Source organism: Musa acuminata, chromosome BXJ2-4, assembly GCF_036884655.1.
Source record: "Musa acuminata AAA Group cultivar baxijiao chromosome BXJ2-4, Cavendish_Baxijiao_AAA, whole genome shotgun sequence".
NCBI classification, from domain to species: domain Eukaryota; kingdom Viridiplantae; phylum Streptophyta; class Magnoliopsida; order Zingiberales; family Musaceae; genus Musa; species Musa acuminata.
Window position 1 is genome coordinate 44841575 of NC_088341.1, and position 25651 is coordinate 44867225.

Here is a 25651-nt window from a genome sequence, read left to right on the forward strand (position 1 = left end):
TCTCTCGACATCATGTGACGATGACACAAATGATGATTAGCCGACAACACATCCCCTATTAGTACTATAATATTTTTAATTTTTTTAAAAAAATAAGAAAGCGAGACAATAGCCAAGTATCTTAAGAAAATGTTCTCTAATTAAATATATAAATACGTGAATAATATTAGATAAAATGTAAAAAATGAAAGTTGCTGAACAAATTGTTTTTATATATAGACTATTGATATCCAAAATGAAAAAAAAAAATCGTAAGAAGATTTTGCTACACAAATCTACGAAGATCTCTTACCGGAAGCGAAATATGAGACGCCATCAACGAAGCTAACCGTAGCACATCAAAGTTTAGCGGGAGAGAGAGCGAGAGCGGCACACCGCTGCGAGTCCCCGAGACGAGCGGAGACGGAGTACATTTAGCCTTATTAGCCTTGCATGTGAGGTCTTCCGTGGGTTCCTCCTCCACCAAAATGCTTCGTCGAAGCCGAGACGTCGAGGTCATGGACGAGGGGACGGCCACGAGCTTTGGGACGGTAGTGAGAGAGGCCGCCATCATGCTTTCCGGTGGGGCACCGCCTGCCGCACAGGGCGTGCCCCATCCCGCAGACTGCATCATGAAGGGCGCAGCAGCAGCAGTAGTAGTAGTAGTAGTAGTAGTAGTAGTAGTAGTGCAGGTGAGAATTGATGGATGCGTCATCATCTCCCAATCATCGAGTCCAAACAAACATATGTCAGGACCGGTCCGGACCTTCTACATTACATTACACCCATATTACTTGGTTGCCCCACTCTCCGTTTCGTCTCCTTCGCCATGGCCACATGTTGTCTTCTTCCTTATCTTATCTGGTTCTCTTCGGGAAGAAAGATAGATAAAACCAAGTGAAGCTGTCACCACTTGACCTTAGGATTTTATTGTGTGACCGAGAGAATTTCAAACTTAAACGAATAAATGTGTTGAGACATAATCCGATCGTCTGAGAGGTTCGAGTCATGATATCGAGAGAGAGAGAGAGAGAGAGAGAGAGAGAGAGAGAGAGAGAGAGATGAATAGATTTGAAATTAATAATTTGGGATAAAAATAACTTAAGATTCTTATATTCAAACAAGAGAGTCCAATTTTTAACTGCAAGATGAACTCTTTAAGTTATAGGTCAGAAGTCCAATCTTTCATCAAAAGTCTAATATCAAGTCAAACTTTCCATTCTATCTATTCATCAACTCCTTTATATCTGAAAATTACTTTTAAATTACTTTGCAAACAACTAATGTGTGTGATAGAGATATGTGGTGCTTAGTTGGGGAACTACAAAGTTGAGCTTACAATGACATTGGAACAATAATATAATGACATTGACCAAGTTGGGTCAAACTCGATAAATCAAAATTGGAGTAGAATGAGCTAAAGAATAAATATGAGTAAAGATCAATCTAAGTGGACTTTAGCTTTAGGTTAAAAAAAGATGTGATACCTCTTATGATAAGGGATATATTATTATTGATTTGTTAGATTATATGATCCTTTATAATTAAATAAGATATATAATAAAATTAATTAGATTTTGATGACAAATATTGATCAATAGAAAAGAAGTCCATATTATAGTAGGATTCCTTAGGGAATACCCTTGATGAAAAGAACTCTCATAATAATTTATTTTCTATAAATAGACATGACCTCTAAGGACTAAATAACGCATCTAATAAAAAATATAATTGAGATATTATAGTTTCGAAGTTGTCTTGTGAAAGGATAGAAAGAGAGGAGGAGAGTCTAGTTCTTCTTGCAGATTGATAATAGTTTTGGATCTAAAGATAATGTCTTTATAGGTCACACAGAGATTTTTTTTTTTCAGATAACATCAAAAGGTACGCATTGTAAAACTGATATAATATTATTTGATTTCAATCATGACATATTACATACAATGTATAACAGTTTTTATATTTACTAAAATAATCATACTAAAAGATGTCTCTCTTCGAAACAATAATATTTTGCTATTATTTATCATGAGATGTAACTCTTCTTTTGTCACAATATGTATTTATGCCTAACATAATAAATATAATATTATATATTTAGATTATTTTTTCAGTTCTATATTTATATCTTCAACAAGATTTGTCACATCTATATGTTTGATATATTGATCATTTATACATGTATGCATACTCTTTAGGCAACTCAATTTGTACTTTTTATAATATTATTTTGTTTAAAAAAATGGAGGTATTTTTTTCTTTTGATACAAAAAAAATAAAAGTTGGTCAAATTAGATGAAACGTTAGTAATTGAAAATAAAAAATTATTTTTTACGAAGTTGATACTGACCCTTTATTGTGAAGCTACATTGGTGACTGTCGTTTCTATGATAAATAAGAAATGTATTTCTCCCTATTTATTACTCGATGTTATGTATGATATTTGATTTTTGTTTGAATCTTTTAAGATATATTCTATCATTCATATATATATATATATATATATATATATATACTAATTGCGTGATCATTTGGTAGGCCAACTATACTGAAATACTAAGACTACTTTTTTTTTTTGGAGAAGAGAATGACCATTTTTTTTATCATTGATACAATCCGATGTTAGGGTCAACTTTTGTACTCATCTGATTTAAACACTAATATTTTTTTACGTAAAAAAAAAATAATTGATGATGACACAACGAATATAATTATCATGAAGTCAGATGAAAATTTTACAAAACAAATTAAATTGATTTAACGATTGAAGATCGATCAACAAGAAAAAAAAAGGGGGGGGGGGGGGCAAAATTGGTTTGAGGCAATTCAAATGTTTATCATTCTTTTAACTTTTCATATTATTTTGAGAAAAATATTGAGAAAAAATAAACTTTAAATTAATGTTTTATGTTTTTGATTAAGAGATTGAGCCATAGATATGATTATAAAATAAAATATTCATATTAATATAGATGATAATTAGAGCCTATCATTTTTCAAACTTGATATGTCATATTTTAGCACCATGTCCTTCACAGTAGTCGATGACCATGATAGTGCTAACAAAGGAGCCCCCATGACATGACGCGATATCTCGAACTTGAATGAGGCGACCACATGCCCTCGTGCTGTTCGACGTCGTACAAGTTGACGTCGAACACCGCAAAGCCATTCTGAAAAGTTCGAAATGGCGCCACACGATGCAGGTCCATAAAGGTCAGTTAACACTTGTTTGTAAGGTATAAGCCTATTGCCCGAGGAGTCGACAACCATTAACGAACCATGTACGATCGACCCCCCTTCGTAGGTATAAAAGCCAACCCCTTGACTAATGCTAGGAGGAAGGACTTCGAGCATTTAGCTCACTCTTACTATACTCAACACTAATTTAAACTTCAGAGTGATCGAGTCAAAAAATTTCTCTCTCAATCTCGACCTATGTGCAAGAGCTCGACGATAAAGAAATAGGCAACTCGTAAAGGAAAACAATTGCACTCAAGATGAGGCTCCAACTCAACCTGACCCGATCCTCACTTCCACCATCCGATCATCCATGTGCATAATCTTGTTCATCCAAGATTAAATGGAATGACACATTAGTCCGGGCATAAAGATTCCCCAACAAAATTATTTTCCAATGATCCTTTTGGCATGGGATATACACATATATCCCTCCTTTTGGTGTTCATAGGACCACTTTTGTCCATGCATAGGTCACACCATTAGAATGTTGACAGCCAAATGTTGTTCTTTCCGATGTACAACTTCAATTTAAGATAAGAAATATACATTTTGTGGTAGTGTCTTATCCCATTGGCTCATGCAAGTCAAAGCACATCCCATGTGCATCATACTTGCATGCCTTTGGTTATGAGGTAAAATGTGGTCGACGTCTTTGTCCTATTTTAGCTGGAATAGGAATCATATCCGAGTCCTAAGAACCCCTTCTCAGATATCATTCTCATCTCATTTGATTTCCCCCAAATGTGACATAGGAAGAATGATTGTTTGAGGGATCTTTCTTAACCTTTCTACGTACATCTCTCATAGAATTTTGATCTACATGTAATCATCTAAACCAAATAATTTTTTTCAAATATCTAACTTAATTAAATATATATATATAATTTATATACATGTATATATATACATATATATATATATATATATATATATATATATACATATATATATATATATATATATAGAGAGAGAGAGAGAGAGAGAGAGAGAGAGAGAGAGAGAGAGAGATGGACTACGTTGAACACTGTCAGGGTTGTGTGGGACGCACAGGCTTGTCTGTTGCGAGGAGGATCCATTTGCGGAAAAGATTTATCCGCCGATAGCAGGACGCAGTCTTTTGGAAGCTTAGATGGGTTGGGGAACACTTGAATGTACGAATAGGTGTAACGACGCGCCCCCTCGCTTATTGCGGCAGACAAGCTGAGCTCAAATAGCTTTACGTCCGTGGTTGGCTTTGCAGAGCTTTGATGGAGCGTAGGGTCATCCCCTCCGGTTACCTTCCAAACACCTCTTTTGTTGCCACCTGAGAACCCTAGAACACAGCCGTCAGCGCTACCAACCCATTCTCTAACGACGAGATGATGCTGTGGTTTTCCCACAGTTCACGTGAGTTCCATCTCAGATTGAACTTGGCTCTTGCGTTCATACATACGCTTTGCACCATTAGTCATTGAACTTTGCTAAGCTGGTACGATATTGAATCGATAATAAAAGCTCTTACACACTCGATTGTTCCCCCGAAACAGCAATATATATGAATATAGATGATAACAGTACTGCGATCGTCTCTTTTATTCTACCGCTCGCTGAGATCCTGCACCATATCTCTAAGGATAACTCCACAAGCTCTCCCCCTCCGAGGCCTCCGGCGAGTCCTCGGAGCCATGCGGGCTCAGCCTTGGTGGGCTCATCAGCATCCCTTCCGCCATGTTCACCAACAACTGGGGCATGTCGAATATCTCCTCCTCATCTACATATTGCTCCTCCGAGCCAGGAGATGACCCGCTGTGGCTTCCGACCTGCTGCTGCTGCTGATGATGATGATGATGCGAAGCGGCCGTACTGCTGTCACCCGCTCCCGTCCTCGGCATCAGCGAAGCGGCTGCCTCGGCCGCTGCCATGCGGATATGGGCGGGGGAGGCCGAGGCCGGCACGGGACGAGATGCGATCTCGTCGGGGAAGTTCAGCACGGCGTCCCGGCCCCGGAGCGCGTAAGCGGCCACGTCGTAGGCCACGGCAGCCATCTCGGCGGTGGGGTACGTGCCCAGCCAGATGCGGCTGGCCTTGCGCGGCTCGCGGATCTCCGACACCCACTTCCCGCTCCGGTACCGGATGCCGCGGTAGCTGGGGTGCTTCCGGGGAGCAGACCGCTCCATCCTCATCCGCGGGTCACTCCGCTGCCCCTCGGGCTGCGCCGCATTGCCTCCCTGCTCACGCGGAAGCGGCCGCTGCTGCTCGGGTGGGGGCGGCCGGCTGCCCACGTGGGGATGGCGGTGCATGTCCGAAGCTCGGTCAGCCATGCACCTGCTTCGAGGAAAGGTAGAAAGGGAACAAAGAAAGAACGAACAGCTACAATAATACTAAAACAGGGTTGCACAGTGTCGGCGACAAGCAAAGGTAGAAAGCTACGGTGGTTCACATGATCAGATTGTACAGTAGCTGTTTGTTGTGTGTAGTGAAGCGGAAATGGGAGAGGGGAATAATATATCTGACCAAAGTACTCAAGGTGTTTGGGGAAAGAAAGAAGGTGAAGTGTTAGCGTGTAAGGGAGCGTTAATGGTGAAAGGAGAGTCAGCTTCGGGATGTATATACGCCTTGTTTCCGACGCTCTACCAGCAATTAGGTGCTGTCCTCAGAGACAAACCTGCCACCAAAGAACATTTAGTAGGGATAACACTATATATATATATATATATATATATATATATATATATATATATATACATAATATTGTTTATTTGTTTAGTTTTATAAGGTTATTGTACATTTTAACTTAATTTGATTAGGTTATTCTCTTAATTATTGGTTGCTTAGCTTGAAGCAGTAAAGCTGCAAAAGCTAAATCTCATCCATTGGTCATCTCAAGGAAAAAGTTTTGGCTAGAGGGAGATGTCTTGATTGAGGTCATACTGAGTGTATTAATTGAAAATGATGCTCACCAAAGGAAGAAGAAGAAGAAGAAGAAGAAGAAGAGTTTGATTCGACACAATCCATATGTGCTGCATCCACCAACAAATACAAGTACGAAAACCTAATCAGGGCGCTTGAATCTGTGAAACCTTCGTTTTGTACGGAGATATATGAAGCCCATCACATCATGGAGATGGCAGAGAAGAGTCGTCCAAACTCATCTGTGACCTTCTTCTCGGACGGCATTTGCAGAAACTGATACCGTCTTTTCATCTTTAACTCAGAAACCCTGCTTTCAACGCAAACGTCATGCAACTCTATGAATCCAAGCCACTCGAGAGAAATGCGAAGAGGATCACGGACAACACCGGAGACAGAACGCAGCTCTCGGGGTGATCCTGATGTTCCATTTTCACCTACAACAATCACACCGTCAACTCCTGCGCTTGTAAGTGCGTGTAGTGAGTCGACAGAAGGAGAAGACATTACTGCAAGCACTCTTGTGCTTGGATCTCGGGCCATGTCGAGGGACCAACTGGAACCTGGTCCGATCAGACCAGGCCAGGTTCGATGAACCGAGAAATCTGAAGCAAAGGCTTGCCCAAGATTTGCAATAGATCATCTGTACATTTTGATAAGCAATATATCATCTATCTTGACCTGCAAACTTGAGAGAGTGGCTTAGAGAAGACCACGAGAATGCACTCGCAGCATAATTTACGTGGTACGTGGGTTGGTCAACTGTGGTCAACGTTTCACGAAAGAGTACAACCATCCCCATTACTGGTACTATACTTACCCAGCACATGGTTGTGATTCACCGTTTCGTACAAGAGTGAGCGAAAGTACTTAGTCTTGCCTTCACACCCGCGAAACGCTTAAGCTGACATTATGCTTAGCTTAATCCGCTCCTAACGAGAAACCAAGGGAAGGCGGCGACTCAGCTTCGGATCCGACCGAGTCGTCAACGTCTTCGACTCGCACGTGACCAGGACTTGCTATCCGCTCGCCGAACGGCCCAGCACCGGAACCATTCCGTCGTCTCCCATCACGGCCGCGGATGTCGATGCCACGCCACCGTCTTCTCCGCGGTTCCGCTTGAACCCGATCGAGACGCCGAAGAGCCTCGTGCTACCCCGCTCTCCGGAACTGCCACCCGCCTCCAGAGGCGGAGCCGCTGACGCTCCTCCACCGCCGCTGACGGCGGTCGTCGCTGCCGCGCCGTTCTTCCGGAATAGGGCGTATTTGGCCATCAGCTGCATGATGTTGGTACAGAGGCTCTTCATCTGGCCGAGCTCCTGCGAGAGCTGTTTGTTCTCCCGTCGCAGACGGTTGTTCTCCTCTGCCAGCTCCGAGGCCCCGCCGCTGCTTCCCGGCGACGCCCACGCCACCACCGCCGCTGGCTCCGGCTGAAAGCCGCTGGGGGAGGAGGTCGTGGATCGTACCTGCTCATCTCCAGAAGTTTCCGACGACATAACCCGGTTCGCAGGGGCGGCCGAAGGGATCGCCGTCGGCGACAATTTCCGGCGGTGGATGTCGCAGAGGAGCCTCTTCTCGCCGCGGCGGAAGCACTCGTTGGCAAATTCCCACCGATCCGATGCGATCTTTCGGAAGCCCTGAAAAATCCAAGAGAAACAGAACTCATGGAAGACGAATCCACCGACCAAAAAGACATCTGCAGGGCCGGCGAGCGCACGTAGGTGTTGAGCTGGCGGACGAAGCTGGAGAAGTTGTTGTGCTTGAAGTTTTTGGGGAGGACGTCGCGAGCGAACTCGGCCGGCTGCCAGACGACGAACGTGGAGCCGTCCTCGTTCCACGAGATCACGTCGTCGAAGTACGGGTCGTCCACCAGCTGGTACGTCTTCGTCAGGAACGGCGTCGGGATCGCCCGCTGTCCCTCGTGCGGCGGTGGCGGAGGAACGGACTCCTCCGCCGCCGACGGTGGTTCTGCCGGGTGGCCCATGAGATGCGCAAGAAACCGCTCGGTGTCAAAAGATTCTAGAAGTTTCGTGTCGCATATAACAAAATGGAAGGGGGAAGGAAGCAGGATTGGCGGTGCGAAAATATTAGAATAAGAGAGAAGAAGACAGGGACGAAACGTAAGGAAAGCACCAGAAGCTGCGTTTCCAGAAGGTTACCGCAAATGACACACGTGGCCGTCAACGAGCGCGCCGCAGAAGGGATGAGTTTTACTTCTGACCGCAACCGATACAGTAAAAGCGAGCAAATGCGTTTGGAGGCGGAAACTTAAAAGGCTACCCATCTGAGCAGCACGAATTGGAATGTCCAGGTGGCCCATAGTGAAAAGGTCGGCTGTGTGTTCGGTTTAGATGAAGGAAATCAACACGCGTGGAAGATTTCCTGGTCCCTTTCTACCGTTCGGGTACCCTATTCCAAGCAGGAAACACCGGTTTTGCGGAGGCTGAACTCGACACGTCGTAGGGAGTCGTGGATCGCAACGAAGCGCTGCGGTTCCTTCTTGGGTGCCTCGTGTAGTTCTTGCAGCTGATCCGAACATGGACGAGGGGGTTCTTACGGTTGGATCTGTAGTCCCATTGTTTTCTGCTCTGGATTTTGATCCAAACAGTCTAGTTGCTTCCAGGCGCATCTGGAATGGCGTCGTGGCTCACGTGCACGTCACGTCACCTTAGAATGAATAGTTTAAATTTAATATAAATAAAGAACAAATACACAGGATAATAGATGAGACTGTAAAAAAATTGATGTTGAAATCAAAATTTTGGGACTAAAAATATAATATTTCTATTTTAAAAACTTAATATTTTTTTCATTTCAAATAATTCTATACATACAAGTTTTGACTATCTTAAACTGATCAATAGGTCAAATCATAAAAAATTAATTTTTTTTTATATAACACGTGTCTTAGATAATCATATTTAGCTGAGGAAAAAAATTGGACTCATATGTGATGTAGACACATCACAGAAGAAAGTGTTTCTCTGTTGTACTTAATAATGGAGACTAAGTAGAAAAAGAACTTATGATAACAACATTGGAGTGTGTTTATTTGGGTAGAATGTTGGATGAGAATAATCCAAAAGTCATGTTGAGTTCCAAAATGCTAAGATACGTTTCACCGTTCGGTGCGCACAAATGGTGCGGAGCTTTTTGTACGTCGTGCCCCAATCGGATTAGAATGCTGCGGATCCGAGTCAACAATCTACATGTAGCTGGTCAAACTTTCTTATCCATTTGGATTGACTGTGATGTGCGGCTTCCTTTCGAACTTACGGGCGGCGTAGAAACTCGGGCAGCGATAGAGAAGATATTTATGATCTCTAAACGTCCACATCTATGTAGGATCTAAATATTACGGATATCGAAGGGTGTATATGTAATACTAATATTTAGAGTGGTAAATATGCTATTTTGAAATTTTTGAATGGAAATATATGTAAAATAAATAAATAAAAAGCAAAAACAAAAAAGGGAGCGTTGTTTTACCGAACACCTGTTCGATGTCTCCTCCTCTTTCGGCCCCTCTTCGCCGTTTGCTATCTTCTGCACCATCTCATCGTTAGGGGTTTTGTTCGATTCGGGCCTCTGTCGATCCAATCCCGTAATGGTGGCGGCTGCCCCTTTCCTCCTCATCCTCCCCCTCCTCCTCCATCGTGCCTTCTTGTAGTGGCTCGACCCCGCGGTTCCCCTCGCTCCTCCCCTCCTTGGTTGCATCCCCGCGATCGAGAGATGGAGACCCCGTGGAGCTGGCGGGCGCCGCGCGTGTCGGGAGAATGAGGGGCCGGTGCTGGGCGACCACCGGGAGCGGGGTGATGGATCTTGCCTTCGCGGAGAGCCTGGCCGTCGCTTGCGGGTGCCGCCTGCGCTCGGCCTCCGGTCCCTTCTCCGTCGCGTTCGAGGCGTTCTCATAAGCCTGCCGTCGCGGTCCGATCGCGCCGCGGCGGCTCTGATTCTTTCCCATTGCCTTCTGACCCTGTATCATTCTCCTCCAAAAGCATACCTTTTTTCCATTTCTTCTTGTAGTTTTTCTTTCTGTTGTTCGAATGGAACCGATGCTTTTAAATGGATTCCCGAAAGACCTGGGGATTGGTGGCAATGGCGGTGGCATGTTGCATCCGGACTGCGTCGAGGCCGATCCTACCGGACGTTATTTTCGTGTGAGTTCATTAGGTTGGAAGCCTCATTTTATTGTTTGGAGAACGATTCGTAAGGATCTGATGCCTCGTAATTTTTATCTTTGTTAGTTTTCATATATCTCTCTTATTTGGTTTCAATCTGATGCTGCAGCACGACGAGGTATTAGGCAGAGGAGCATTCAAGACTGTGTAAGCCTTTAAACGATCTGAGCCCAGTTTTTTATATTGATTTATGATGAGTTGTTTGAGTTGTTTCACCTGGAAAATTTTGAGCGTCGTTAATGCTTACAATTTACAAAGATTTATATTCGTTTATTGCCGTGCAGTTATAAGGGATTCGATGAGGTTTATGGGATAGAAGTTGCATGGAATCAAGTGAAAATTGATGAGGTGCTGCAATCTCCCGACAATCTTGAACGCTTGTATTCTGAAGTTCATTTGCTGAAGTCCTTAAAGCATGTGAATATCATCAAGTTTTGCAACTCATGGGTTGATGAACAAAACAAGACCATTAACATCATCACCGAGCTGTTCAATTCCGGAAGTCTGAGGCAGTAAGTCTTCTGTTCATATTGTCTGACTGATGATTGATTTTCTTGGATATGATAGTTTTAAGTGGCTTTTGTTTTTGAACTTGTAGATATCGTAAAAAGCATAAACATGTTGACTTGAAAGCAATAAAAAGCTGGGCAAGACAAATTCTTCGAGGTTTGGAGTACCTCCACAGTCACAAACCTCCTATTCTTCATAGAGATCTGAAATGTGATAACATCTTTGTGAACGGCAATCATGGAGAAGTTAAAATTGGCGACCTTGGGTTGGCTATTGTCATGCAACAACCTACAGCTCGAAGTGTTATTGGTAAAAAAAAAACTCTCTTTTCTTTTCAATTATTATTTTTTTCTTTTGTGCTTTTGGGCAAAACTGCACATCTTAGTTTTCCATGCATAACGGTGTAGATAATTTTTAATGACCCATAGGTCAGTCCTCAACAAATTCTTAAAAGTTGACTTACCCATCTTAAAAATTGAATGAACTCTTTTTTCCTGATGATGACTTGTCTATAGCTTTATAGTAAATATTTTAATTTCTTTTAATTTTTTATTGATGTTGTTGCCCATGCTTCTCGTTTGGCGTGTGCTGATTTCTCATTTTACTTTTGGTATTATCATATTGAACCTAATCGATGGTTACATTATTGGTTTTTCCGTTTGATGTTTGCAATAATACTTGTAGGTACCCCTGAGTTTATGGCGCCAGAGCTCTATGAAGAGGAGTATAATGAATTAGTTGACATTTATTCTTTTGGTATGTGCATGTTGGAGATGGTTACACTTGAATATCCATACAGCGAATGCAAAAATCCTGCTCAGATTTATAAGAAAGTCATGTCTGTAAGTTGCCTTCAGTAATGTCCTACTAGTTATGCAAGTTTTTTCTCTTCTCCATGCTTTTTATTTTACTAAGAATCATTGGATTTGCAATTTTATAGGGAATAAAGCCTGCTGCTCTTGCCAAAGTAGCAGATCCTCAAGTACGTCAGTTTATAGAGAAATGTTTGGTTTCTGCTTCAGAGAGGTTGCCTGCCAAGGAGCTCTTGAAAGACCCATTTCTTCAAATTGATAGTGCTAAGGAGCCTCTTCCAGATCCTGTTCGATCTTCCAACGATATTCTTAATATGATGAATCCATCTTCAAGGCCTCTGTCTATGGACATTGACTCTGATTACAGACCACTTCCTATTAGTACTGGCACTGAGAACAGCAATCTGACAGCAGTTACACCAGCGTTGGAATTCCAAAGAACCAATCGAAATAATGAATTTAGACTGAAAGGAGAGAAAAATGATGACAACTCTGTCTCACTAATTTTGCGTATTGCTGATACATATGGTAGGTAAATGTATACGGTATTAACAATAAGTTCGTAGAAATTTAACAACACTTATTAATTTGACTCCTGCGCTTTACTGATGCAGGTCGAGTGAGGAATATCCATTTCCTTTTCTACCTGGACTCAGATACAGCACTTGCAGTTGCTGCAGAAATGGTGGAGCAACTAGATCTATCCGACTATGATGTTGTCTTTATAGCTGATTTTATTGACTTCTTGATCATGAGACTTATACCTGGATGGAGACCTGCTGATCATTGTTCTAGCGACAACATCAGCTCATGCAAGGAGTATGGAGCTTACGATAACAATGAACTTTCATCTGAGTTATCCCCACAATCAAGTGCTTATTTCGAACTGGGCTATGACCATGCTGATCAATCTCAGATAAACGTAGGAACCTCAGAAGGGGAATTTGCGGAAAATGATGATGTTGCATCATATAAGAAGATGGATGAGGCAGTTTCACCTATCGATAATAATTCGATTTGGAGTGGGGTTAATGGGGCAGACAAACGTTCTCAACATTCAGCAACTTCAGTTATGGTTGTCGGAAGCTCCAAAAGCTTAAGTGGATATAATACTGATGCTGATTCTAAAGGAGATATTGGTGCTTGTGATATTGTTGAGGTACTTTCTCTGAAGGACTCTTCTTTACTCTCCCTGAATAATAAAGATCAAAATGAGTTGCGGTCAGAGATCGATATGATCGAAGCTCAATATCAGCGCTGGTTTTTTGAGCTATCGAGGATGCGAGAGGAGGCATTACAGAATGCTAGAAAGAGATGGATCACAAGGAAGAGCAGTGGTTAACTGTACCCTTCTCTTCCTTTTTCATCCCGAACCATTCTTTCTTTTTTTTCCCCATTTCGGCAAATAATTATATGAAATTTATCCTTGACTATCCTCAAGGAAACTTATTAAGTTCATTTTCTTAGTATGTAAGTTTTTATAGTGTGGTAGCTTAATTGGGCTCCAGTGACTCAGAAAATGGATTTTATTTTTTCGTTTATTTTTGTGGCGAATACGATTTTTTTTTCTTCTGTTGAACAACATAGAATAAAATTTTTTGGTGAATTGTTGGCAAAATTGAACTTATGATGACATCCTTTCATCAGCTTGCTCTTTTTAGCAGCCACTTATGATGTTATTGATTCTATCTTATGATGGATTCTTATAGTCATGTGAAGTTATAGGGTTCTCAGATCACTGTATTTACCAGAATGTTGCCAATAATGAATTAGAAAAAAAAGGATAATTGAGGTATTTTTCACTGTATCCACATCAACCTGTTTTCCTTTTTGACATATGAATTATATGACTCAATTCACACAAGAACTCACCTTCCCACTTGATTCCTTTTCCTTCTTCCATGTTCATGCGCTTCGCTAGTGCTTCAAGTATTAGACCAAGTTGAATTCTGCAAGGGCTTGGTTAACATTACACACAAGATTACCACCCTATCCTCGACAGTACCCCACCTCCGATCTCCTTCGCCCGGTTATTTTGGGAACGACGAGTCTTTGTAGCTCGAACCGCAACAACCCTTGATCCCTAGCAGATCCATCGCGTTCCGTCTGCTGCTGTGAAGGAATAGATGCAAATGAGAAGGATGAGATCAAGACGTTTGCGATGATGAGAGATCCTTAACGACGGGAGGAGGCAAGGCGAGAAAGCAACAAAGGATAGGTCTTTCTTCTGTGCTCGTCAACCCACCGCAAGGATCACACGGCCCAATGGTCGCAGGCCAGTTTCTGCGAGCATCCGATCCCGGCGCCACTGGTCTTTCGTCTCTACTCTTTGCTTTGGTCCATCCGTTGTGCTTCGCCTAAGGAGCAAACAGTCGGAGAAGAGATTGTCTGGGGAAATGCATTCGGTTGAGATCAATTTGTTGAGGATGATGAATGGTAGACTGTCATCCTGTAACTGATCGTGTATATGAGGAGTAGCAAGATGGGATCTTTAGCGCATTGCATCACGATATTCTACAGTTTCCATCACTTGCACAGCTTTCTGACGCTGCTACATATACCAAACCTTCAAAATGCCCAATTTGATCCCTGTTCCAGATTGTGAATCTTGCCGTTGAATGGAGGAGGGAAGAAGGAAGATGAAGCGAACGCCTGCAACCGGCCAATTCGAGGCAGAGCCCGGAGAGATGCAAGAAATCGAGACAGCGGCCCTCGTGTCCAGGATGATCCCTCCATGGTCCAAGCAAATAACCCTGCGCGGCCTTGCCGCGAGCCTCGCCATCGGGGTCATGTACACTGTCATCGTGATGAAGCTCAACCTTACCACCGGCCTCGTCCCCACCCTCAACGTCTCCGCCGCCCTCCTCGCCTTTGCCGTCCTCAGGTCTTGGACCAAGCTGCTGCACAAGATTGGCATCCTTTCAACTCCCTTCACGCGACAGGAGAACACGGTGGTGCAGACGTGTGCAGTTGCTTGCTACAACGTCGCCGTCGGTGGTGGGAATGCTCCGATCTTGCTCAATCTTCCATTGTGTATGTTGTACTTTGATGTTCTGATTTGGTTTATGGTAGTGCTGATCATGTTGCAGGTGGATTTGGATCCTATCTGTTGGGTCTGAACAAGAAGACTTATGAGCAAGCAGGGGTGGATACAGAGGGGAATGTACCAGGTAGCTACAAGGACCCTGGCATTGGTTGGATGACTACATTTCTTTTTACTGTTAGTTTTGTTGGACTCTTGGCCCTGGTTCCTCTCAGGAAGGTAATTCCTTCTACTTCCTATTGTTCTTAATTTACTCTTAGTTTGTTCTCTTATCACTCTATTGGATCTTGATCAGCAAAACACTACCGTTTTTTTCCTGATGAAAATGCTGATTTAGTTTGTCAACATATACATAAATATATATGTATATAGAGACAGAATTCAGCTAGAATCCCACTGGAAGAATGGAGCCCTCAACTCATTCACCTCAACGTCAATTCTGGAGGTTCCAAATTGTACATAAGTTGAATTAAGTACGATATGTAACGGATAAGCTGTTTAGAAATCAAAATTTACTTAATTTGGATATACTTGGTTGTTCATTAAATTAACAAAAGAGGAGTGGTCTAAAATCACATGAAAGTGTTTTCTAGACCATTTCAAGTAACAATCCAAACAATTGATCATAATGTAAATATATTTTAGATAAATGAATTCAAAAATTCAAGTTGCAAAGCTTTTAAGCTATTGGTTGAATCATAACATTCATAACCACTTTTGACCTTTAAAAATATATAAATATTTATACGTGAATTAGTTATAGATACTCATTTGAAAAATAGGATTTCTGTGTAGACCTTGTCAAACAATTAAAATAATCATAGCCTCTTATATATTGAGATATCAACTACATTTTTGAAAATTTATCCATGTGATGAATGGTTCTTTTATATGATCAAATGAAATTCCAAAACAACTATTTTTTTACAAACCTTACTCGATATGATTTAGAATAAAATCTCATGTCACTGATTCTGCTAAGATGTATTATAAATAGAACAGAATTCTTTCTGATGTCATATTATTTATTCAACAATGTTGATGATACATCATTATTTTACTCCTGTATAATTATTAGGATCTAAATAGTTTAGTGCAGGTAGTGATTGTATGCATATATCAGGCTTTGGTAATGCTAGAACGCTAATTTATGTTACATGACTCATTGCAACTATGGAGCCATTTATATTGTTTGTTTGAGGATTTTTGGTTACTAAGAATACTACTTACAAGATGATGTTATCCTCTGTCACTGATTTTAATGGTTTTTTCACTATATGATTCATGCTTTATAATGCCTTGATGTTTCTTTTTGCAACATGCGCCAATTACTCAGATCATGATCATCGATTACAAGTTAACTTTTCCAAGTGGCACTGCGACCGCCATCCTTATCAATGGTTTCCACACTCCTCAAGGAGACAACGTAGCTAAGTATGTATTTATCTACTTCCTTAATTAAGATATGTATTGACTCTATATTACCACTAAGCTTTATGGCTAAACATCCTCAACAGGAAGCAAGTCCATGGGTTTGCAAAGTATTTTGCAGCTAGTTTCCTGTGGAGCACTTTCCAGTGGTTCTGCTCAGGAGGAGATGGTTGTGGATTCTCACAGTTCCCAGTCTTTGGTCTGAAAGCTTGGAAACAGACGTACTTGTCTCCTATTCCTTTACTGTTGATTATATCATCACCATCAATTTATTTAACAACGTAAAAATATTGTGTTGCAGGTTTTTCTTTGATTTTAGCCTGACATATATTGGAGCTGGCATGATTTGTTCCCATATTGTGAATCTTTCTCTCCTTCTTGGAGCAGTGGTTTCATGGGGAATAATGTGGCCACTAATAAGTGAACTTAGAGGAGAGTGGTACTCTAGTAGCTTACCCGAAAGTAGTATGAGTGGTTTGCAAGGTTACAAGGTACATCACTAGAAAATTTTTTAACCATTGTGAATAAAAATAGAAGAAATCATTTGCTCATATATCTGCTCTTATGACAGGTCTTCCTTTCAATTGCACTAATTGTTGGAGATGGACTCTACAATTTCCTAAAAATTTTAGTTTTTACTGCCAGAAACATGCATGCTAGAGCAACACGCAGAATGATAAAAAATGGTAAATTTAATCAAATTTATTGTAGCAAAGATTTCTTTTTCCACCTCCTATCTTGCAATGTCAATTATTTTGCATTTTGTACAGAGGCAGATCAGGATAATCCAATCCTTAGTGATCTCCAACGTAACGAGGTATATATAGAAGAGAGCATACCAGTGTGGTTAGCCTACTCTGGGTATGTACTGTTCGCTGTGGTTTCCATTGTTGTTATTCCTTTCATGTTCCCTGAGGTGAAGTGGTACTATGTGGTCATAGCTTACATGCTTGCTCCAGCTCTTGGTTTCTGCAATGCTTATGGTGCTGGCCTAACAGACATGAATATGGCTTACAACTACGGAAAAGTGTCTCTCTTTATATTGGCAGCTTGGGCTGGGAAAGACTCCGGTGTAGTTGCTGGACTTGTGGGCTGTGGCCTAATTAAGTCCGTCGTTTCCATTTCTGCTGATCTGATGCACGACTTTAAGACGGGTCATCTCACTGTGACATCCCCAAGATCGATGCTTCTTAGTCAGGCCATTGGAACAGCCATGGGCTGCATTATTGCCCCTTTAACCTTCTTTCTCTTCTACAGTATCTTCGATGTGGGGAATCCAAATGGAAATTGGAAGGCTCCGTATGCTCTGATATATAGAAACATGGCAATTCTCAGTGTTGAGGGCTTCTCAGCACTCCCTCATCATTGCCTGCAGCTTTGTTATGGTTTCTTTGGATTTGCAGTGGTCGCCAACATAATGAGGGATACTTTGCCAGCTAAGTACAGTGGTTGGGTTCCCCTGCCAGTGGCCATGGCAGTGCCATTTCTTGTTGGAGCTAGCTTCACAATCGACATGTGTGTTGGGAGCTTGATAGTGTTTACCTGGCACAAGTTAAACAGAAAAAAAGCCGCTCTAATGGTGCCTGCTGTTGCCTCTGGTTTTATCTGTGGGGACGGGTTGTGGATGTTGCCTTCATCGTTGTTAGCCTTGGCTAAGGTCGATCCTCCTATCTGCCTGAAATTTGTGGCCATAGAATAGATATACAAAAGAAAGATCATCTGATGGAGTTGAAAGATATTTCATGAGAGGATCTTTTAGTTTGATGTATCACAAACTTCATCAAGTAAATTATACAGGAAGAGAAACAAATACCAGCTTAGTTGCAGAGAGTCTGAGGATACTCCATTGATTTGGTTTTTGGAGGGTGGAAATCAGCAACACTCTTTGTAATAGATGAGATATTGCTCTTTAGCCTTTCTCCCAGACAAAGGTACAGAAGAATGCATTGGTAAAGATCTTTCTATGTTGAAATTAGAGTTTCGATTCTCAAGTTATTAAAACAGTAAACAGGCTTACAGTACACATCTTTCCATTCCTTCACATTGTCATACTGATGCAAGCTGTTTATACTTGGCGCCCGGCGGCTCCGCAACCTTCTTATCGGAAGTTTCACTTGTGTCTTGGATCAGACTAAATAATGTGGCAAGTTTCAGCAGTACTAAACATGTACAGCTACACTGTGGATCTACTAATTTGAATCAGGAGACATCTTGAGTTACTATCTGCCTGTGCATTTCCTTTTGCCAAAGCATGAGCATGAGGTTGTAGAGAGCGATCGATACGGCAGAGAGGCTCCGAGAGCGTTATGATCACACGATGGTTTCATGTTTTGGATGCTTTCGCCGAAAGGAAGGAACACAGCCCGAAGTAATGCCATCTTGGGATGCTTTGTTATGTGTCCATTATTTGGTAAGCTTCTCTCACATGGTGAGGCCAACTCAGGAGGGGACAGCGAGGGAGAAGAACAGTTCGATGCCAAACCTAATAAGCTAGCCATCATGTGGCCGACGCATTTGTTCCATCTCCTCCCACTGGTGGCTTTGCCATTGACTTGAGCCCCAAAGCAAGATTTCTCTTTTCCTGTTCCCATTCATTGTACAGCATGTATTATGATCTCAATGTCGAGACTCGAAATAATATGGCACCCTCTCTCTCTCTCTCTCCCTCTCACAAGTACAATGGATAAGTCTTATTATGCCTCTCATGCCGGGCTGTGAAAGCATGGCTTAAAGGAACGAAATCGCGAGTGGCCGAGACGTAGCTGACGAATTATGATAGCAACAGTGAGGGCCTCCACTATTACTTAGACCGGTCCTCGGGTCCCACCCTAATAACTCAGTAGTCATCCTCCCATTTATAGCAAGCAAACAGGTCACATCCGACCAACATCCCATACGTAACACGTCACAGTTTCAGCAACTTGAGAAAAACACTTCAATAATCTTTTCTCAGATCCAATCATGCCTTTTAATCGACACAAGAGTTTTGGGGGCTTAAAACATGGGATGCTGTGGGTATATTTGGAGGGTGGGTTTCGCCTTTTTTTCCGTGTGGGATCCGCAATAATCGCCACGCACGTTGTGACCAGCTGTTGCAACGTATTCTTGTCTCCCCTTCCGCTTTTCGTTTGCCCCTTTCCACCTCCCCACTTTTACACCCTTCTCTCTGCTTCGGCTTGCATGGGGGCATATTCTCGATAATTCTTTTCCCTTCCCAAGCTGGACCACCACCGCCCGCCAACCAACCATATTGCTTCTTCTTTGTTTATTAGGATTCCGGTACTGCACTGTGAGATGGATATTCCAATCTGACGGTGCATGATCACTGATCATTCTTTCTCTCTCTTCCTTCCCCCTCTCGAACTCACTGTGTTCATCTCTTTCTCTGCGGCTCCCCATCTTCTTCAGCCCTCTCACCTTCACCCTGTCCTGTTGCGGTTCATATCTCAGGGAAAAATTCTTGTCTTTCTCTCTCCTGGTTTGTTGGTGCTCCCATTATTTTCACCCTTTCCATGTACTGATTTGATACTTCTCCGGTCCTCGGCCAATCGCCACTCCTTGCTCTCTTTCTCCCCAACGAGGTGAGAGGAGAAGGCAAAGAAAGACATGCAGCTGCAGCGAGGAGGGGCGCAGTACGGGGTGCAGCTGCCCGAAATTCCCGGTCGCGAGGCGGAGGCAGCGTCGCCAATTAGCGGTCGGCCGCCAGCGGGCGCCCGGCGTGCGAATTTTGACGAACTCGGTCCCGCCGTAGCAGGCAACTCTCCGGACGACGAGGTTCTTGCCACAGGTGAGGAGGCCGAGAGGGGCGGTGGTGGCGTCACCGGGAACCGGTGGCCGCTGCAGGAGACGCTCACCCTGTTGAAGATCCGGTCCGAGATGGACGCCGCCTTCCGGGACGCCACACTCAAGGCTCCTCTTTGGGAGGAGGTCTCCAGGTAAATAGACTCCTTCGCAATTCCCACTTCTCCTGCTCGCCAACACCTCAAAATGTGGAGCCTTTGATCTCTCTTTAACGGTTTCCTTGGGTATTGACCTCACCACCAGCATCAGAAAGAGAGAGAGAGAGAGAGAGAGAGAGATTCTCGTTTCCTTTGAGTAGCTCGAGAGACAGCCAAGTAACTATCTGGCGTTAAGTTCGTACCACGGACTCCTTGCTGCAGCAATGGTTGCAGCAGCTGAGCTACTTTTCTTGGGAAAGAAACGAGTCCTCTCTTCTCTCTCTCTCTCTCTCTCTCTCTTCATTCCCTGCGTCAGCTGTTGCATCAATCCCAATCAATTTGTATTCATCAGATTATATCTTTAGGTCGCGGTTGAAGTCTACCCAATGCAAAAGCATGAAACGGGTGGGTGTTTAGGTTAATGTAGTGGGGTGATAATTGCTGTATAATGAAGATTAGATGCTGTGGGTGGGTGTTGCGTGAGATGTAATGGAATCATAGACCATCTCATCTTCCTTGCCTTCACCTGCCTTTTTGGTGTGCTCATTGGTTTCTCTTCGGCTCCTAATTGTTTTGAGCTCGTCTGCTGGGCTGTTGCTCCCTTGCTGACAGAAAGCTAGCAGAGCTCGGCTACAAGAGGACCGCCAAGAAGTGCAAGGAGAAGTTCGAGAACGTGCACAAGTACTACAAGCGCACCAAAGAAGGCCGCGCCGGCCGCCAGGACGGCAAGGGCTACCGCTTCTTCAGCCAGCTCGAAGCGCTCCATAGTGGCAGCAGCGCCGCCGTTACACCCGCCGCTCCTATCCCTTCCATACTCGTCGCCACCTCGTCCGCCTTCAGCGCCAGCTTGGTGGGCCCACCGCCCAGCAGAGCCCAGCCTCTCTCCGTCTTGGCCCCACCGACTCTTGCGATGCCAACTAGGGTCGTCGTTCCCGAGCTGACCCCTCCCGGTGGCGCGCAGAGAATCTCCAGTTCCGCTGCCGTCGCCGTCTCCACCGCTGCCGCCGGCATCGGCTTCTCGTCGAATTCTTCATCTTCTGAATGGTCCGAGTCCAATGACGAGGAGACTGACGGCGAGAGCCAGGAAGGGAGGAAGCGGAAGAGCAACGGCGGGGGCTCGGGACCTAGCAGGAAGATGATGCCTTTCTTCCATCGGCTGATGAAGAAGGTGATGGAGCGGCAGGAGGCCATGCAGCAGAGGTTCTTGGATGTCATGGAGAAGAGGGAGCAGGACAGGATGATCCGTGACGAGGTTTGGCGGCGGCAGGAGATGACGCGGCTCAACCGTGAGCAGGAGCTCTTAGAGCAGGAGTGGGCGATGGCCTCGTCCAGAGACACCGCCATTATCTCCTACCTTCAGAAGTTAACCGGCCGGACCATCCCCATGCCCACCATGTCTGCTATTCCTCTCTCCATCTCGCCATTCCCGCAGCAGCAGTCGCATACTCCGCCGCCACAACCAGCCGCTCCTCAGCTGCCGCCGCCACAGCAGCAGCAAAGACCACCTTCTCTGGTACAATCACCCTCGCAGCAGCACGTTGTTCAGCATCACCACCATAGAACCGAGATGGCACGGTATCAGCCGTCGTCGGCTATGGAGCTCGTCCCCAGCTCGGAGCCCATGTCGTCATCCTCGCGATGGCCAAAGGCGGAGGTGCATGCGTTGATCAAGCTCCGCAGCGAGCTTGAGTCGAAGTACCAGGAGACCGGGCCGAAGGGGCCACTGTGGGAGGAGATTTCAGCCGGAATGCAGCGGCTTGGCTACAAACGTACCGCCAAGCGGTGCAAGGAGAAGTGGGAGAACATCAACAAGTACTTCAAGAAGGTAAAGGAGAGCAACAAGAAGCGGCTGGAGGACTCCAAGACCTGCTCTTACTTCCACCAATTGGACGCCCTCTACCGCAACAAGCTCCCCGGCACCGGCAACACCATGGGAAGTCCCGCTTCCAATCAACGGCAGAGTGACACACCAAGGAACATGTCGCAACAGCAAGCACCACCACCACCTCCACCGCCGCCTCAACCTGCCGCAGAGCCCGAAAGCAAGAATGCTACACGAACACAAACTACCAATGGATCACTTCATATGATCTTTTCTGACCAAGGATTGGAAAAGGTAAGCACTGTGATCAACGACTACGACAAGTTGGACCAAACTGACAGCGACAACTTGAACCAAGACGACGGCGACGACGACGACGACGACGAAGGGAAACTGCACTACAAGATACAATTCCAGAGGAAGAGCATGAGCGCCGGCGGCGGAGGGAATCCATCGACGGCGGCCTCAGCAACCGCGAGTTCCTTCTTGGCAATAGCCCGATAGATTCAGTATACATCCCTGAAAGCTCTACTTAATTCCCTTCCCATATATGTAGCTACCATTACACATTACACCACTGCAGCACACACATTCGTGTTCCCTTCATCCCTTCCTCTTCTCCTCATGCATGCATTCCCACCATCGATCGACATTATCCCAAGCATCATCGGTACTTCTTTAGTGTGGTGATCGCATCAATCCACCCTTTGCTCTTTATTGATTTGTTTGTGGAATAAGAATCCTCTCCCACGTCAACGGCCAGAGAAGCTAATAAGCAGCACTATAACACAGCATTCACTAATGGAACGAGTCCAAAAGAGACAACAGAGAGATAGAAATGAGCAGAATTTTCTACAACCAATCGGAGAAGGTAAATTAAGTGGACAACAGCTCTAAAGAAGCTCACATTCTCTACATCTCAATATGTTTTTCCTTTGGTCATCATTACACAGTTTAGTTAAAACAAGAAGACAAAGAAAGGAAAATTTGTAAGATCATATCACAGGCCATATATGGTGCATCTTTTTCTTTTCATTTTTGTTTTCTTTTCTCCCTATCTTTAATTGCAATGAAACATTGTGAAGGTTTCCAGTGTCACAGTGTAAGTTCTCTATTCTTCTTGTCATCATTTGTCAGTGCTGATGGTTCTGTCACAGTGTAATTGCAATGAAACATTGTGAAAAGTACTTCGTCATGTTAAGGATTTTACTTCAGGAGGAGGAGGAGGAGATGCATGAGGGGAAGATGGAGCGAAGGAATGACACCAGCTTTTCCTGACCAAAACATTTAGAAACAGGTCAGTATCTGTGTGATGGACAGCCAGCTGATGCATCTCTCTCATCTCTCTCTCTAGATCTACACCACAAATACAGATGTTGCCTCCCCAAAATCTCCTTTTTCATTTCATTCTATTAAATATCATCCTTATTGAGACATTGTAGATTGATCAGTGTATTATTTCATAAGTGATTGATATCAGATTCGAGTGTCTCATACATTTTTTTCCATATAATAAAAATTCCTTCTGAATTGCCCATATTAGCTATAATTCCTTTAGTCTAAGAATCTAAGTTATTTACTTTTTAAGGGTCAAAATGGATCCCTTATAGTAGTAGTTTATGTGCAAAAATATTGAGGGTGTATCTAATTAATTTATCTCAAATTAAGGAATTCAAATTAATATTTAAATTTAAAATATATCAGAATAAATAGTTTACTGGTAGTGTAATTGATTAAGTTATTTGAAAAAAAAAATCAAACTTACATAATATAGACTTTGATTATTAATAACAAGTTTTCGATCAAATCTCGCGTTAATCATTAACTACTTTATATTTTTTTATGAGTAGGCATTTATATTATTTGGTTATAATTTTTTTTTATTTTTCAAGCTTACTTTTTCTGAGCTAAGTGGAAGTATGAGATGAGCATGCAAAAGATACAACAAAAGATGAGAAAATATATTTTATTCACGTGCAATTATGTGTCAAAATAAAAAATATATATATTTAATATGATATAAATATGTGTGAAGGAGATTACAAATATAGTAGTTAGAAGATATAAAATGATTACTATTAATTATATATAGAAAGAATAAAAAATATATGAATTATAAATATATTTAAGTTAATTAAGGGAATCCATTTATCTTTATGGTAGATAGAGGAGTAATAGTCAATCCAAATATATTTCTAGAAAATATTAATTATATTATTTTGCTGATTTGATTGCTATTTCAATAAATTGATCCAAGCAACCACTTATCTTCACCAATTAACACATTTATCTTCACATTCAAACTTATAATCAATGGATCAATATGGACACTAATCAGCAACACATGCCCATGAAGAAAACAACTCCTACTTTGTCACAAACACCAAATCTTAGTACCTTCCTCATGTGAGTAGCTGACAATTTAGCTAATGGCATTAAGCTTTACACCCTTGTGAGATATCTTTCCAAGTCAGAGACCATGGACTGGACACCATGAAAGTCTTGGTGATTCCCTAATGGAGAAGATAAATCTCTACCTTTCTCACTCAGCAACATGGAACTAAGAAACCCACAACTGTCTTTAAAGCCATCTTCTCCTTTAGTAAAAGCAAAGGTGAGTCTAAAAGGTTGAGGAGAGTTAGCTAAAGGTGGAGAGGATACTACCTCATGTTCCCCACCTGCTCCCCTTGCACATGGCTTCCCTCTCTCCTCTCCTCTCCATCACCTACCTTGGCCCCTTCCTAACCCAACCCTATCTTCATCTTTACTGCTTATACTTTACTCCCACTCTCTTCCATATCCAGAACTGCAGTCCATTTCCCTCCTTTGGTATTTGCAAAAGGCAAAAAAGCTTAACAAGGTCATGGCTTGGCTTGCCTTGTGAGTTTCTTCTGTTTGTCTGATGCTTTTCAATCGCTGTTTAGGTGGAGGGGATGTCATCTCTGGAGCTCCAGGAGGGCTGCCTTTACCTATCACAACAGTTGTGACCACAGAGACATGCTTATCCCAACAGAAGGTTTACCTCAGACATAGTATGCACATCTGATGAGAGAGCTCATAGTGTCAAATTTCTTTTCTTTCTGTAGGTGAGAGGGACACTTGAAGAAGAGAAAGTGTCACATAAGTTCGTTTCGAGCTTTCATGCCGGACTTAACATACAGGTACTGAAGTGACAGAAGCATAATGGCCTCACTGGCCATCCTTACTTTCATCAGGGGGGAGTCTTGCAGCCATTCTTTCCCAAATTTAGGCAGACAGATCATTCAATTTGCCTGAGATGAAACTAAGCATTCGATAAAAAAGATTTATGATCGAAGAGTACCAATCTAAAGTGACTTTGCTTTCAGCTAGTTTTGACCATTATTTGGTTCGAGTCAGGAATCAAGTATGAGTCGAATCGAAACTGAAGCGGTCCGACGATTCATCGATTTTAAACCTAAGTGGTTCGGTTACAATCTATCTCTAGTTTTCGATAATCGAAACCGATAATTCTTGAACCATAATCGACGACATATAATAATTTTTTATATTAAAATTATTTTTAGTTTAAAAAATAAAAAAAATCGACGATTCGAACCGCAACCGAAACAGCTGATTCTGGTCTACTTTCGACTGCACCTTAGTGATGCCATTTACCGCAAGAGTGTGTGACAAAGCCACTTTTTCTGATGATTTTTAGTTCAAGTTTGAGAGTACAACATTAAAAATTTTGCAGGTGATCATGTCATATCAATATCAAAATTCATGTGTTAGTAGGAAAGTTTGATCTGAATTAAACGTGAGTAATGTGAGACTATTCTTTT

General features: G+C 42.9%; 5 protein-coding genes across 8 annotated transcripts; 3 read left to right on the top strand and 2 right to left on the bottom strand.

Annotated features, from left to right (window-relative positions):
* Positions 1 to 4812: 4812 nt before the first annotated feature.
* LOC103983364 (ethylene-responsive transcription factor ERF027-like) lies at positions 4813 to 5635 on the bottom strand. The gene has a single exon (XM_009400586.3). The coding sequence runs from the start codon at positions 5520 to 5522 to the stop codon at positions 4830 to 4832; it is 693 nt and encodes a 230-aa protein (XP_009398861.2). The 5' UTR covers positions 5523 to 5635; the 3' UTR covers positions 4813 to 4829.
* A 1230-nt stretch (positions 5636 to 6865) lies between these two features.
* On the bottom strand, positions 6866 to 8198 carry LOC103982440 (heat stress transcription factor B-2b). The gene is made up of 2 exons (XM_009399363.3): positions 7829 to 8198; positions 6866 to 7748 (listed from the first exon to the last, which is right to left on the bottom strand). Exons 1-2 carry the CDS (start codon positions 8093 to 8095, stop codon positions 7131 to 7133), a joined length of 885 nt encoding a protein of 294 aa, XP_009397638.2. The 5' UTR covers positions 8096 to 8198; the 3' UTR covers positions 6866 to 7130.
* Positions 8199 to 9579: 1381 nt separating this feature from the next.
* On the top strand, positions 9580 to 13155 carry LOC135611192 (probable serine/threonine-protein kinase WNK4). The gene is made up of 7 exons (XM_065106667.1): positions 9580 to 10271; positions 10402 to 10439; positions 10577 to 10804; positions 10891 to 11111; positions 11487 to 11644; positions 11743 to 12142; positions 12229 to 13155. Exons 1-7 carry the CDS (start codon positions 10158 to 10160, stop codon positions 12954 to 12956), a joined length of 1887 nt encoding a protein of 628 aa, XP_064962739.1. The 5' UTR covers positions 9580 to 10157; the 3' UTR covers positions 12957 to 13155.
* Positions 13156 to 13405: 250 nt separating this feature from the next.
* LOC135585866 (probable metal-nicotianamine transporter YSL9) lies at positions 13406 to 18744 on the top strand. Of its 4 annotated transcripts, XM_065106665.1 has the most exons (8): positions 13411 to 14611; positions 14704 to 14876; positions 15994 to 16091; positions 16175 to 16309; positions 16390 to 16579; positions 16660 to 16774; positions 16859 to 16949; positions 17048 to 17330. In XM_065106665.1, the coding sequence occupies exons 1-8, from the start codon at positions 14233 to 14235 to the stop codon at positions 17193 to 17195; spliced, it is 1329 nt and encodes a 442-aa protein (XP_064962737.1). In that variant the 5' UTR covers positions 13411 to 14232; the 3' UTR covers positions 17196 to 17330. The 4 variants fall into 4 exon arrangements, with proteins under 4 accessions (XP_064962738.1, XP_064962736.1, XP_064962737.1 ...); XM_065106666.1 differs by having other exon boundaries at positions 13406 to 14647; positions 16859 to 18744; XM_065106664.1 differs by having other exon boundaries at positions 13407 to 14608; positions 16859 to 18744.
* A 146-nt stretch (positions 18745 to 18890) lies between these two features.
* Positions 18891 to 22974, top strand: LOC135611191 (trihelix transcription factor GTL1-like). The gene is made up of 2 exons (XM_065106662.1): positions 18891 to 20023; positions 20639 to 22974. Exons 1-2 carry the CDS (start codon positions 19695 to 19697, stop codon positions 22350 to 22352), a joined length of 2043 nt encoding a protein of 680 aa, XP_064962734.1. The 5' UTR covers positions 18891 to 19694; the 3' UTR covers positions 22353 to 22974.
* Positions 22975 to 25651: the final 2677 nt, after the last annotated feature.